This window comes from Oncorhynchus mykiss, chromosome 16, assembly GCF_013265735.2.
Source record: "Oncorhynchus mykiss isolate Arlee chromosome 16, USDA_OmykA_1.1, whole genome shotgun sequence".
NCBI classification, from domain to species: Eukaryota; Metazoa; Chordata; class Actinopteri; order Salmoniformes; family Salmonidae; genus Oncorhynchus; species Oncorhynchus mykiss.
The window spans coordinates 4929271-4944369 of NC_048580.1; the positions used below are offsets into that span (position 1 = coordinate 4929271).

At 46.5% G+C, this 15099-nt stretch overlaps 1 protein-coding gene across 2 annotated transcripts in view; it reads left to right on the plus strand.

Annotated features, from left to right (window-relative positions):
- Positions 1-15099, plus strand: part of LOC110491218 (zinc finger MIZ domain-containing protein 1) — a 333151-nt gene that overhangs the window by 289073 nt on the left and 28979 nt on the right. For both annotated transcript variants that reach the window (XM_036945991.1, XM_036945992.1), the window contains 3 exons: positions 3616-3754; positions 8346-8460; positions 14716-14939. In XM_036945991.1, coding sequence (XP_036801886.1) covers positions 3616-3754; positions 8346-8460; positions 14716-14939 — 478 coding nt within the window. The remainder of the gene's footprint in view (positions 1-3615; positions 3755-8345; positions 8461-14715; positions 14940-15099) is intronic.

Here is a 15099-nt window from a genome sequence, read left to right on the forward strand (position 1 = left end):
GGTTTGCTCAGTGTTCAAATGAAAGGAGAGCTGACTTTTGGGGTTAGAAGCTCTCAGAATTCTCTCTCTCTCTCTCTCTCTCTCTCTCTCTCTCTCTTTCTCTTCTCCCTCTTGTCTTTCCATCTCTAGCCCTTATCTCTCACACAGACATGGCACAATAGTCAGTCAGTCCCTGTGTGCTTGTTATATTATACTGATGTGATTGACCCCTGAACCCTGTTTACTGTCACTGAGCTTCACACTGATGTTACTGACCCCTGACCCCTGTTTACTGTCACTGAGCCTCACACTGATACAACTGACCCCTGACCTCTGTTTACTGTCACTGAACTTCACACTGATGTTACTGACCCCTGACCCCTGTTTACTGTCACTGAGCCTCACACTGATGTTACTGACCCCTGACCTCTGTTTACTGTCACTGAGCCTCACACTGATGTTACTGACCCCTGACCTCTGTTTACTGTCACTGAGCCTCACACTGATGTTACTGACCCCTGACCTCTGTTTACTGTCACTGAGCCTCACACTGATGTTACTGACCCCTGACCTCTGTTTACTGTCACTGAGCCTCACACTGATGTTACTGACCCCTGACCTCTGTTTACTGTCACTGAGCCTCACACTGATGTTACTGACCCCTGACGTCTGTTTACTGTCACTGAGCCTCACACTGATGTTACTGACCCCTGACCTCTGTTTACTGTCACTGAGCCTCACACTGATGTAACTGACCCCTGACCTCTGTTTACTGTCACTGAGCTTCACACTGATGTTACTGACCCCTGACCCCTGTTTACTGTCACTGAGCCTCACACTGATACAACTGACCCCTGACCTCTGTTTACTGTCACTGAACTTCACACTGATGTTACTGACCCCTGACCCCTGTTTACTGTCACTGAGCCTCACACTGATGTTACTGACCCCTGACCTCTGTTTACTGTCACTGAGCCTCACACTGATGTTACTGACCCCTGACCTCTGTTTACTGTCACTGAGCCTCACACTGATGTTACTGACCCCTGACCTCTGTTTACTGTCACTGAGCCTCACACTGATGTTACTGACCCCTGACCTCTGTTTACTGTCACTGAGCCTCACACTGATGTTACTGACCCCTGACCTCTGTTTACTGTCACTGAGCCTCACACTGATGTTACTGACCCCTGACGTCTGTTTACTGTCACTGAGCCTCACACTGATGTTACTGACCCCTGACCCCTGTTTACTGTCACTGAGCCTCACACTGATGTTACTGACCCCTGACCCCTGTTTACTGTCACTGAGCCTCACACTGATACAACTGACCCCTGACCCCTGTTTACTGCCACTGAGCCTCACACTGATACAACTGACCCCTGACCTCTGTTTACTGTCACTGAGCCTCACACTGATGTTACTGACCCCTGACCCCTGTTTACTGTCACTGAGCTTCACACTGATGTTACTGACCCCTGACCCCTGTTTACTGTCACTGAGCCTCACACTGATACAACTGACCCCTGACCCCTGTTTACTGTCACTGAGCCTCACACTGATGTTACTGACCCCTGACCCCTGTTTACTGTCACTGAGCCTCACACTGATGTTACTGACCCCTGACCCCTGTTTACTGTCACTGAGCCTCACACTGATGTTACTGACCCCTGACCCCTGTTTACTGTGTCACTGAGTCTCACACTGATGTTACTGACCCCTGACCCCTGTTTACTGTCACTGAGTCTCACACTGATGTTACTGACCCCTGACCTCTGTTTACGGTCACTGAGTCTCACACTGATGTTTATTTTAAATATCCTTTATTTAACCTGGCAAGTCAGTTAAGAACAAATTCTTATTTAAAATGACGGCCTAGGGAAGCAGGGAGGGAGGGAAGGAGGTAGGGAGGGAGGTGGGGAAGTTTGTAGGGAGGGAGGGAAGCAGGGAATCAGTGAGGTAGATAGGGAGGTAGGGGGAAGGAGGGAGGGAGGTAGGGAGGGAGGGATAAGGAGGGAGGTAGGGGGAAGGAGGGAGGTAGGGAGGGAGGTAGAGGGAAGGAGGGAATCAGTGAGGTAGATGGGGAGGTAGGGGGAAGGAGGGAGGGAGGTAGGGGAAAGGAGGGAGGGGGTAGGTAGAGGGAACAAGGGAGGGAGGTAGGGAGGTAGAGGGAAGGAGGGAATCAGTGAGGTAAATAGGGAGGGAGGGGGAAGGAGGGAGGGAGGTAGGGAGGTAGAGGGAAGGAGGGAATCAGTGAGGTAGATAGAGAGGTAGGGAGGTAGGGGGAAGGAGGGAGGGAGGTAGGAGGGAGGTAGGGAGGGAGGTAGAGGGAAGGAGGGAATCAGTGAGGTAAATAGAGAGGTAGGGAGGTAGGGGGAAGGAGGGAGGGAGGTAGGTAGCGGGAGGAAGGGATTAAGTTCATCTGAGGGATCTGTAGGGCCAGACTGAACCCTAGTGGACAAGGACAGAAGTGACACTGATTTGGCTGGTTTGGTACTGGAGCAGTAGTTTTCAAAAGATTCCTGGTGGACCCCCCCCCCACCCCCCCCCCCCCCCCCCCCCCTAGATGTTTCACAATGTTGTTGTAGTCCTGAACTGGCTCACCCGATTCACCTAGTAAATGGCTTGATGATTAGTTGACAGGTGGAATCAGGTGCTGGTTCTGGAATAGATCACATTCCTGGATCAACTGGAGGTCTCAGAGGAGAGGTTTGAGATCCCACCTGTACTAATGCAGTTTGTGGGACGTTCTGCACTGGTCAGCTGGTGGTCCATTACATTTCAATGTGTTTATTGTTGATTTTCTTCCATCTGTCCTTTCTCTCTCACACCTCTGTGGGAGGTCTAGCTGTGGAGGGCTGTTTTACTGCCCAAATCACACCCTATTCCCTATGTGCTGCGGAGGAGAAGGATGAGAGGAGAGGGATGAGATCGGGAAAGGAGAGTGATGAGGGAGGAGAGAGGGATCAGAGAGAGGAGAGGAGAGAGGGATCAGAGAGAGGAGAGGAGAGGAGAGGAGAGGAGAGGAGAGGAGAGGAGAGAGGGATCAGAGGAGAGGAGAGGAGAGGAGAGGAGAGGAGAGGAGAGGAGAGGAGAGAGGGATCAGAGGAGAGGAGAGGAGAGGAGACGGGAATACCGTGCCATTGGGGATGCATCCTATCTGTGCTAATATCACTCCTCACAGAAGTGGATTTTAAACAGTCAGGACTAATGTGTACTCATCCCTCTGTCCTCTCATCCCTCTCCTCTCCTCCTCTCATCCCTCTCTACTCTCATCCCTCTCTCTCATCCCTCTCCTCCTCTCATCCCTCTCTCCTCTTATCCCTCTCTCCTCTCCTCGTATCCCTCTCTCCTCCTCTCCTCCCCCTCATCCTTCTATCCTCTCCTCTCTCCTTCTCTCATCCCTCTCATCCCTCTCAACTCTCATCCCTCTCTCCTCAACTCTCATCCCTCTCTCCTCTCTTCTCCTCTCCTCTCATCTCTCCTGTCCTCTCACCCCTCTCTCCTCTCCTCTCCTCTCATCCCTCTCTGCGCTTCATCCCATTTCATCTCCTCTCCTCTCCTCCTCTCTCTCCTCTCCTCTCTCCTCCTCTCCTCCCCCTCATCCTTCTATCCTCTCCTCTCTCCTCCTTCCAGCCTTGTTGTCGTCTTGGTGTGAGGAGCTGGGTCGTCTCCTCCTCCTCCGTCATCAGAAGAACAGACAGAACGAACCACCCCAGGGGAAGGTTCCTATGCAGCTCACCATGCACTCCATGAAGCCCACCCTGTCACACAGGTCAGTACACACACACACACTCTCAGACACTCACACACACACACACGTAGACACACACACACACACACACACGTAGACACACACACGTAGACACACACACACGTAGAAACACCAGGGGAAGGTTCCTATCCAGCTCACCATGCACTCCATGAAGCCCACCCTGTCACACACGTAGACACACACACACACACAGGTAGACACACATAAAGGGAGACACACACACACAGGTAGACACGCACACACAGGTAACACACACATGTAGACACACACACACGTTGAAACACACACACACGTAGACACACACATGTAGACACACACATGTAGACAAACACACACGCACACGTGGACACACACACACACACACACATGTAGACAGGATTACCAACACAGACTGACCCGCTCAAATAGACAGAAGCCTTTCTATAAGGCAGACCAATCCGAACCCCTCTCTCGGCATGTCCAGCCCACTCATTATCGCAGCCAATCATGGCTAGTGGGAAGGTTGCTCACTTCTTCTGTGGCTTAACCAACTAGGCTCGTAATTTAATAATTTTATTCGTATTTAAAGAGGGCGTACAAGTTTGTTATTAAGGCACATGAAAGTTCACGTGTTGCAGAAGTATTTCTGTCAAAAAAACACACTTTTTAATTTTAAAAAAATGTTTACGTTCCTGTGAAGTAGTGACTTGAGACATATGCCTAATTTCCTGAATTGGGTCTCATTTCTTTAAACATTTGCCAGGAAATGTAGCTCCGTCTCAGGTTCTGCTGTGGTGCAGTGGTTGCACAGCCTTTCCTCTACAGGGAGCCAGGTTCTGCTGTGGTTGCACAGCCTTTCCTCTACAGGGAGCCAGGTTCTGCTGTGGTGCAGTGGTTGCACAGCCTTTCCTCTACAGGGAGCCAGGTTCTGCTGTGGTGCAGTGGTTGCACAGCCTTTCCTCTACAGGGAGCCAGGTTCTGCTGTTGTGCAGTGGTTGCACAGCCTTTCCTCTACAGGGAACCAGGTTCTGCTGTGGTGCAGTGGTTGCACAGCCTTTCCTCTACAGGGTGCCAGGTTCTGCTGTGGTGCAGTGGTTGCACAGCCTTTCCTCTACAGGGAGCCAGGTTCTGCTGTTGTGCAGTGGTTGCACAGCCTTTCCTCTACAGGGAGCCAGGTTCTGCTGTTGTGCAGTGGTTGCACAGCCTTTCCTCTACAGGGAGCCAGGTTCTGCTGTGGTGCAGTGGTTGCACAGCCTTTCCTCTACAGGGAGCCAGGTTCTGCTGTTGTGCAGTGGTTGCACAGCCTTTCCTCTACAGGGAACCAGGTTCTGCTGTGGTGCAGTGGTTGCACAGCCTTTCCTCTACAGGGTGCCAGGTTCTGCTGTGGTGCAGTGGTTGCACAGCCTTTCCTCTACAGGGAGCCAGGTTCTGCTGTTGTGCAGTGGTTGCACAGCCTTTCCTCTACAGGGAGCCAGGTTCTGCTGTTGTGCAGTGGTTGCACAGCCTTTCCTCTACAGGGAGCCAGGTTCTGCTGTGGTGCAGTGGTTGCACAGCCTTTCCTCTACAGGGTGCCAGGTTCTGCTGTGGTGCAGTGGTTTCACAGCCTTTCCTCTACAGGGAGCCAGGTTTTCCTGTGTCTATCCTTCTCTATGGCAAGGCTATGCTCACTGAGCCTGTACCCTGTCAAGGTTTTGATCAGTAACCGTGGTCAAATAGTTATCCAGTGTAATGTTGATTTAGGGCCAGATAGCACTGCATTTTGATTTGTGCTTGTGCTTGTGTTTCCCAATAAGCAATGTAGTTTTGTTTAGACTGTGTTGTAATTTGGTTTATTCTGATTGATTGGATGTTCTGGTCCTGAGGCTTCAGTGTGTTAGTAGAACAGGTTAGTGAACTCAGGACCAGGACCAGCTCTTTCTTTCTCTCTCTTTCTCTCTCCCTCTTTCTTTCCCTCTCTTTCTTTCGCTCTCCCTCTCTCTCTCTCTCTTTATCTCTCTCTCTTCTCTTTCTCTTTATCTCTCTCTCTCTTTATCTCTCTCTCTTTCTCTTTATCTCTCTCTATTTCTCCATCTCTCTTTCCCTCTCCCTCTTTTTCTTTATCTCTTTCTCTCTCTCTCTGTCTCTCTCTCTCTCTTCTCTCTCTCTCTCTCTCCCTCTCTCTCTCTCCCTATTTCCTTCCCTCTCTCTCTCTCTCTTTATCGCTCTCTCTTTCTCTTTATCTCTCTCTCTTTATCTCTCTCTCTTTCTCTTTATCTCTCTCTATTTCTCCATCTCTCTTTCCCTCTCCCTCTTTTTCTTTCTCTTTCTCTCTCTCTGTCTCTCTCTCTCTCTTCTCTCTCTCTCTCTCCCTCTCTCTCTCTCCCTATTTCCTTCCCTCTCTCTCTCCCTCTCTCTCTCTCTTTCTCTATCCCTCTTTCTTTCCCTCTCTCTCTCTCTCTTCTCTCTCTCTCTCTCTCCCTCTTTCTCTCCCTCTCTCTCCCTCTTTCTCTCTCTCTTTCTATCTCCCTCTTTCTCTCTCTCTTATCTATCTCTCTTTCTCTCTCCCTCTTTCTTTCCATCTCTCTCCCTCTTTCTCCCTCTCTTCTCTCTCTCTCTTTCTTTCTCCCTCTCTTCTCTCTCTCTCTGTCTCTCTCTCTCTCTGTCTCTCTCTCTCTCTGTCTCTCTCTCTCTCTCTCCCTCTTTTTCTCTCCCTCTTTTTCTCTCTGTCTCTCTCTCTCTGTCTCTCTCTCTCTCCCTCTCTGTCTCTCTCTGTCTCTCTGTCTCTCTCTGTCTCTCTCTCTCGCCCCCTCTTTGTCTCTGTATCTGTATCTTGTTCTGTGTCTCTCTGGAGGATTTTGCAGGGGGTTCTATGTACAGTGGATGAGGATCGGGGCTTGCTTGTGTCTAACTAAAGTTTGTGCTTTTAATGATGTACAGTGCCTTGCAAAAGTATTCGGCCCCCCTGAACTTTGCGACCTTTTGCCACATTTCAGGCTTCAAACATAAAGATATAAAACTGTATTTTTTTGTGAAGAATCAACAACAACAATCAACAACAACACAATCATGAAGTGGAACGACATTTATTGGATATTTCAAACTTTTTTAACAAATCAAAAACTGAAAAATTGGGCGTGCAAAATTATTCAGCCCCTTTACTTTCAGTGCAGCAAACTCTCTCCAGAAGTTCAGTGAGGATCTCTCAAAATCCAATGTTGACCTAAATGACTAATGATGATAAATACAATCCACCTGTGTGTAATCAAGTCTCCGTATAAATGCACCTGCACTGTGATAGTCTCAGAGGTCCGTTAAAAGCGCAGAGAGCATGATGAAGAACAAGGAACACACCAGGCAGGTCCGAGATACTGTTGTGAAGAAGTTTAAAGCCGGATTTGGATACAAAAAGATTTCCCAAGCTTTAAACATCCCAAGGAGCACTGTGCAAGCGATAATATTGAAATGGAAGGAGTATCAGACCACTGCAAATCTACCAAGACCTGGCCGTCCCTCTAAACTTTCAGCTTATACAAGGAGAAGACTGATCAGACATGCAGCCAAGAGGCCCATGATCACTCTGGATGAACTGCAGAGATCTACAGCTGAGGTGGGAGACTCTGTCCATAGGACAACAATCAGTCGTATATTGCACAAATCTGGCCTTTATGGAAGAGTGGCAAGAATAAAGCCATTTCTTAAAGATATCCATAAAAGTGTCGTTTAAAGTTTGCCACAAGCCACCTGGGAGACACACCAAACGTGGAAGAAGGTGCTCTGGTCAGATGAAACCAAAATTGAACTTTTTGGCAACAATGCAAAACGTTATGTTTGGCGTAAAAGCAACACAGCTGAACACACTATCCCCACTGTCAAACATGGTGGTGGCAGCATCATGGTTTGGGCCTGCTTGTCTTCAGCAGGGACAGGGAAGATGGTTAAAATTGATGGGAAGATGGATGGAGCCAAATACAGGACCATTCTGGAAGAAAACCTGACGGAGTCTGCAAAAGACCTGAGACTGGGACGGAGATGTGTCTTCCAACAAGACAATGATCCAAAACATAAAGCAAAATCTACAATGGAATGGTTCAAAAATACACATATCCAGGTGTTAGAATGGCCAAGTCCAAGTCCAGACCTGAATCCAAACGAGAATCTGTGGAAAGAACTGAAAATCCATCCAACCTCACTGAGCTCGAGCTATTTTGCAAGGAGGAATGGGAAAAAATGTCAGTCTCTCGATGTGCAAAACTGATAGAGACATACCCCAAGCGACTTACAGCTGTAATCGCAGCAAAAGGTGGCGCTACAAAGTATTAACTTAAGGGGGCTGAATAATTTTGCACGCCCAATTTTTCAGTTTTTGGTTTGTTAAAAAAGTTTGAAATATCCAATAAATGTCGTTCCACTTCATGATTGTGTCCCACTTGTTGTTGATTCTTCACAAAAAAAATACAGTTTTATATCTTTATGTTTGAAGCCTGAAATGTGGCAAAAGTTCGCAAAGTTCAAGGGGGCCGAATACTTTCGCAAGGCACTGTAGCTATTGGTACAAAAAATGTTTTAATATATAAATACAAATCTGTTTTACCTCTCTGTGTGTGTGTGTGTGTGTGTGTGTGTGTGTCTGCAGTGATGGGTCTTTTCCCTACGACTCAGTACCATGGCAACAGAACACCAACCAGCCGCCGGGTTCTCTCTCCGTGGTAACGACCGTCTGGGGTGTGGCCAACACCTCGCAGAGTCAGGTGAGATTACCCAGCATGCTCTGGGGTGTCGCCAAAAGCTTGCATAGTCAGGTGAGATTACCCAGCATGCTCTGGGGTGTCACCAACACCTTGTAGAGTCAGGTGAGATTACCCAGCATGCTCTGGGGTGTCACCAAAACCTTGCAGTGACAGGTGAGATTACCCAGCATGCTCTGGAACATCTCCAATAGAGGAGTACCTCTACGTTATTTTAACCAGTGTTGATCCCTATCTAAATCTAGATTAGTAGTAGTAGTAGTGACTACAGTAGTAGTAGTAGTAGTAGTAGTAGTAGTAGTAGTAGTAGTAGTAGTAGTAGTGACTACAGTAGTAGTAGTAGTAATAGTAGTGACTACAGTAGTAGTAGTAGTAGTAGTAGTAGTAGTGGTGACTACAGTAGTAATAGTAGTAGTAGTAGTAGTAGTAGTAGTAGTGACTACAGTCGTAGTAGTAGTAGTAGTAGTGACTACAGTAGTAGTAGTAGTAGTAGTAGTAGTAGTAGTAGTAGTAGTAGTGACTACAGTAGTAGTAGTAGTAGTAGTAGTGACTACAGTAGTAGTAGTAGTGACTACAGTAGTATTAGTAGTAGTAGTAGTAGTAGTGACTACTGTAGGAGTTATAGTGACTACAGTAGTATTAGTATTCGTAGTAGTGACTACAGTAGTAGTAGTAGTAGTAACTACAGTAGTAGTAGTAGTAGTAGTAGTAGTAGTGACTACAGTAGTAGTAGTAGTAGTAGTAGTGACTACAGTAGTAGTAGTAGTAGTGACTACAGTAGTATTAGTAGTAGTAGTAGTGGTAGTGACTACTGTAGGAGTTATAGTGACTACAGTAGTATTAGTATTCGTAGTAGTGACTACAGTAGTAGTAGTAGTAGTAGTAGTAGTAGTGACTACAGTAGCAGTAGTAGCAGTAGTAGTAGTAGTAGTAGTAGTAGTAGTGACTACAGTAGTAGTAGTAGTAGTAGTAGGAGTAGTAGTAGTACTGACTACTGTAGTAGTAGTAGTAGTAGTGACTACTGTAGTAGTAATAGTGACTACAGTAGCATTAGTATTCGTAGTAGTGACTACAGTAGTATTAGTAGTAGTAGTGACTACAGTAGTAGTAGTAGTAGTGACTACAGTAATATTAGTAGTAGTAGTGACTACAGTAGTAGTAGTAGTAGTGACTACAGTAGTAGTAGTAGTAGTAGTAGTAGTGACTACAGTAGTAGTAGTAGTAGTAGTAGTGACTACATTAGTTGTAGTAGTGACTACAGTAGTATTAGTAGTAGTGACTTCAGTAGTAGTAGTAGTAGTGACTACAGTAGCAGTAGTAGTAGTAGTAGTACTGACTACTGTAGTAGTAGTAGTAGTAGTGACTACTGTAGTAGTAATAGTGACTACAGTAGCATTAGTATTCGTAGTAGTGACTACAGTAGTATTAGTAGTAGTAGTGACTACAGTAGTAGTAGTAGTAGTGACTACAGTAATATTAGTAGTAGTAGTGACTACAGTAATATTAGTAGTAGTAGTGACTACAGTAGTAGTAGTAGTAGTAGTAGTGACTACAGTAGTAGTAGTAGTAGTGACTACAGTAGTATTAGTAGTAGTAGTGACTACAGTAGTAGTAGTAGTAGTAGTGACTACAGTAATATTAGTAGTAGTAGTGACTACAGTAGTAGTATTAGTAGTAGTAGTGACTACAGTAGTAGTAGTAGTAGTGACTACAGTAGTAGTAGTAGTAGTAGTGACTACAGTAGTAGTAGTAGTAGTGACTACAGTAGTAGTAGTAGTAGTAGTAGTAGTAGTAGTAGTGACTACATTAGTTGTAGTAGTGACTACAGTAGTATTAGTAGTAGTGACTTCAGTAGTAGTAGTAGTAGTAGTAGTAGTAGTGACTACATTAGTTGTAGTAGTGACTACAGTAGTATTAGTAGTAGTGACTTCAGTAGTAGTAGTAGTAGTGACTACAGTAGTAGTAGTAGTGACTATGCTAGTATTAGTAGTAGTAGTAGTAATAGTAGTAGTAGTGACTACAGTAGTAATATTAGTAGTGACATTAGTAGTAGTAGTAGTAGTGATTACAGTAGTAATAGTAGTAGTAGTGACTACAGTAGTAATAGTAGTAGTAGTGACTACAGTAGTAATAGTAGTAGTAGTGACTACAGTAGTATTAGTAGTAGTAGTGACTACATTAGTAGTAGAAGTGACTACAGTAGTAGTAGTAGTGACTACAGTAGTTTGGTTGCTGTTCCTGTGTAGCAGGTTAAATTGCCCCCCCCCCACCCCAATAAATAATAATAATACCAGTCCCGTCTCCTAGTAGTGGCCCCCGTGTCCCCCAACTGACTGTCCGCCCCTCAAACTCGGCAGCCCTGGTACCTGGGGAGCAATTTAAGAAGAGGAAAGAGGCGCAGACAGCCCGTAGGGGTCAGCAGCGAGAAGATAAACGAGGTTAAAGGAGCACGGGACAGAGCAGAAAAATAAGTGGTCAGTGAACACAGTTAAAGGGGTCAAACCAGAACCAACATAGCCCTCGAAGTGCTGTAAAGCCCAAAATGAGACCTAAAGCCTCCTTTTCAATTACAGAATAGTTTAATCTGATACTTATTACATTTCCGGGAGATGAAACTGACTGGACACTCAACATTGTTATCATTCTCCTGGAGAATGAGTTCTTTCTTTGTGGACGGCTGTGGGAACTGCTTCACAGCCTGGACCTTGACCACGGGACAGACTAAAACCCTGACCAACAACCTTGCCTAGGTATGTGACTGTAGCTTTGGCAAACTCACATTTTGCCAAATGAATAGTCAACCTGGCCCACACCAGTCTTTCGAACAGGGCTTGCACTCTCCAAACATGCTCCTCCCGATGACCACGTCGTCCAAATACACGACACACCCTTCCAGACCTGAGACCACCCGATTCATTAGCCTCTGAAAGGTGGCTGGAGCATTCCTCAAGCCGAAAGGCATCACTGTATAAGAGAACAAACCAGACAGAGTTATAAAGGCAGCAATCTCACAAGCTCTTTTGGTAAGGGGTACTTACCAATGTCCCTTTTAAAAAGATCAAATTTGCTAACATACTTTGCTGACCCAACTTGATCAATACAGTCCTCCATCCTAGGAAGAGGGTAAAGGTCTGCTTTAGTAACATTGTTAACTTTTCTATTATCAGTGGAAGGTCTGAAAGTGGAATCAGACTTTTTGAATCAGACCCATTTTGAACAACATGGCTCCATTGTCCAACATATACTGCACCTCTGTTTCCAGGTTCAATCTCTTCTCCACTGATAAAATCTCTGTTTGATAGGCTTAGCATCTCCGATGTCTATATCATCCTCAATTAAGTGTTTTTTTGCGATGGAGTGTCAGTAAACAAAACAGGGTAGTTTCTAATAAGAGCTATCAATTCATCATGTTTCTCAGAGTCTAAATGATCTACCAAAACCCCAAGGTTTTGCAAAGTCTGGGAGTTTTTCAACCGACTCTGTAAGACCTCATCCGTAACCCTAATGTCCTCCTCTTCTCATCCCCTCCACCAAATGAAAGCCACAAGATGCAGTGACTGGAGCAGCAGTCAACGATGACATCACCACTGGAGTGCCTTCAACTTTGCTTAGATCGCGGGAGTGATAACATTTTAACGGGTTCACATGGCATAATTTAGAGGACTTCCTATGACTAGAGGTTTCAATGAGAGAGTTCAAATCGGACACTTTACGCAACACAGTGAAAGGACCACAGTATTTTGCCTGAAAAGGTGAACTGACGAGTGGCAGAAGAGCAAGTACACGAACACCGGGACTAAACTCACGCAGCTCAGCCTGGCCGTCATATTTCACTTTAATTTTCCGTTGAGAACATTATAGTTGTTTTTCTTTCGCCAGTTCACCAGCCCTATACAACTTCAACCTAAAACTATTTACATCGTCAATAAGGTTCTGGGGTGGTTCCTCAGGCAAACGCAGCAGTGGTTAGTGGCCCAGTGGTTAGAGTGTTGGGCCAGTAACCAGCAGGGTAGCCCAGTGGTTAGAGCATTGGACTAGTAACCAGCAGATAGCCTAGTGGTTAGAGCGTTGGACTAGTAACCGAAAGGTTGTAAGTTCGAATCCCCGAGCTGACACGGTACAAATCTGTCGTTCTGCCCCTGAACAGGCAGTTAACCCACTGTTCCTAGGCCGTCATTGAAAATAAGAATTTGTTCTTAACTGACTTGCCTTGTAAAATAAATAAAAAAAAACAACCATCCTGCAACACTGCTAAAGGCCCACGCACCTTATGACCAAACACTAAGTCATTTGGGCTAAACCCTGTGCTTTCCTGCACTACTTCACGAGCAGCTAGTAACAGCCAAGGTAACCCCCTCCTCCCAATCTGCAGACAGTTCTGTACAGTATGCACGAAGCAAGGATTTTAAAGTTTGATGAAAACGTTCCAAAGCTCCCTGGCTCTGGGCGTGGAACGCAGTAGACTTGTTGTGTTTAACTTTAAGCTGTTTGAGAACCTGAGCAAATAAATGGGAGGTAAAGTTAGACCCCTGATCTGACTGGATGATTTTTGGAATCCCAAATGTTGTAAATAAATTGAGTTAATGCTTTAACTACTGATTTTGAAGTTATGTTACGCAAGGAAAAATCTGCTGGATATCTGGTTGCTTAACACATAACAGTTAATAAGTAGCTACGACCTACCCTATAGGTATATCCTACCATATATATATATACCCTATGGTAGGATATACCTATAGGGTAGGATATATATATATATATATATGGTAGGATATACCTATAGGGTAGGATATATATATGGTAGGATATACCTATAGGGTAGGATATATATATATATATATACCTATAGGGTGCACAGAAGGTTTTGCCTATTGCCAGGTTGTCACATGACAATGGAACTCCTAACTTTCCCCTTACAATTTGGGTTATTTAAATATTTCATCTATGTTACTTCCAGCCAGAGCAGAGACAGACTGGCTATAGGGCAGTTTTGGCAAATGCCAGATGAGCTAGTCCATCTTTGGCCCAGTGGGCCTGTGTAAATGGTTGTTTATTTGACTAATAATGGATGCCTCGAGTGTGTTTGACAAGCCCAGGCCCGTTTCAGGTCTCAGTCACTCCCTGACAGACATCATGACACCCAGGTCTCAGTCACCCCCTGACAGACATCATGACACCCAGGTCTCAGTCACTCCCTGACAGATATCATGACACCCAGGTCTCAGTCACTCCCTGACAGACATCATGACACCCAGGTCTCAGTCACTCCCTGACAGACATCATGACACCCAGGTCTCAGTCACTCCCTGACAGACATCATGACACCCAGGTCTGAGTCACTCCCTGACAGACATCATGACACCCAGGTCTGAGTCACTCCCTGACAGACATCATGACACCCAGGTCTCTGTCACTCCCTGACAGACATCATGAATCCCAGGTCTCAGTCACTCCCTGACAGACGTCATGACACCCAGGTCTCAGTCACTCCCTGACAGACATCATGACACCCAGGTCTCAGTCACTCCCTGACAGACATCATGACACCCAGGTCTCAGTCACTCCCTGACAGACATCATGACACCCAGGTCTCAGTCACTCCCTGAAAGACATCATGACACCCAGGTCTCTGTCATTCCCTGACAGACATCATGACACCCAGGTTCTCTGTCACTCCCTGACAGACATCATGACACCCAGGTCACAGTCACTCCCTGACAGACATCATGACACCCAGGTTCTCTGTCACCCCCTGACAGACATCATGACACCCAGGTCTCAGTCACTCCCTGACAGACATCATGACACCCAGGTCACAGTCACTCCCTGACAGACATCATGACACCCAGGTCTCAGTCACTCCCTGCCATACATCATGACACCCAGGTCTCAATAACTACCTGACAGACATCATGACACCCAGGTCTGAGTCACTCCCTGACAGACATCATGACACCCAGGTCACAGTCACTCCCTGACAGACATCATGAATCCCAGGTCTCAGTCACTCCCTGACAGACATCATGACACCCAGGTCTCAGTAACTCCCTGACAGACATCATGACACCCAGGTCTCAGTCACTCCCTGACAGACATCATGACACCCAGGTCTGAGTCACTACCTGACAGACATCATGACACCCAGGTCTGAGTCACTCCCTGACAGACATCATGACACCCAGGTCTCAGTAACTACCTGATAGACATCATGACAGACTGAAATTAAACCAAGCACATCTGTTTCTGTCTACCCACCAGGTGTTGGCAAACCACATGGCTAACAGTGGTAACCCCATGAACCCTGGCGGTAACCCCATGGGTCAGGGGGGTATGTCTGGGAACAACCAGGGGATGAACTCACCCCAGTACCCAGGCCAGCAGCAGCAGTTCCCCAACAAGGGCCAGCAGAACCAGGCTTACATGCAGCAGGACCTGTACGGACGCCAGGGCTACCCCGGGGGAGGAGGAGGTTTCGGGGGGAAGTGAGTGTGGGCCGCGGGGGAGGAGGAGGCTTCGGGGGGAAGTGAGTGTGGGGAGGCTTTATGGTAGAGTCCTAGATGGCACCATTTTCTATATATAGAGTCGGCCTGGTAGACAGGTAGAGTAGAGAGTCAGCCTGGTAGACAGGTAGAGTAGAGAGTC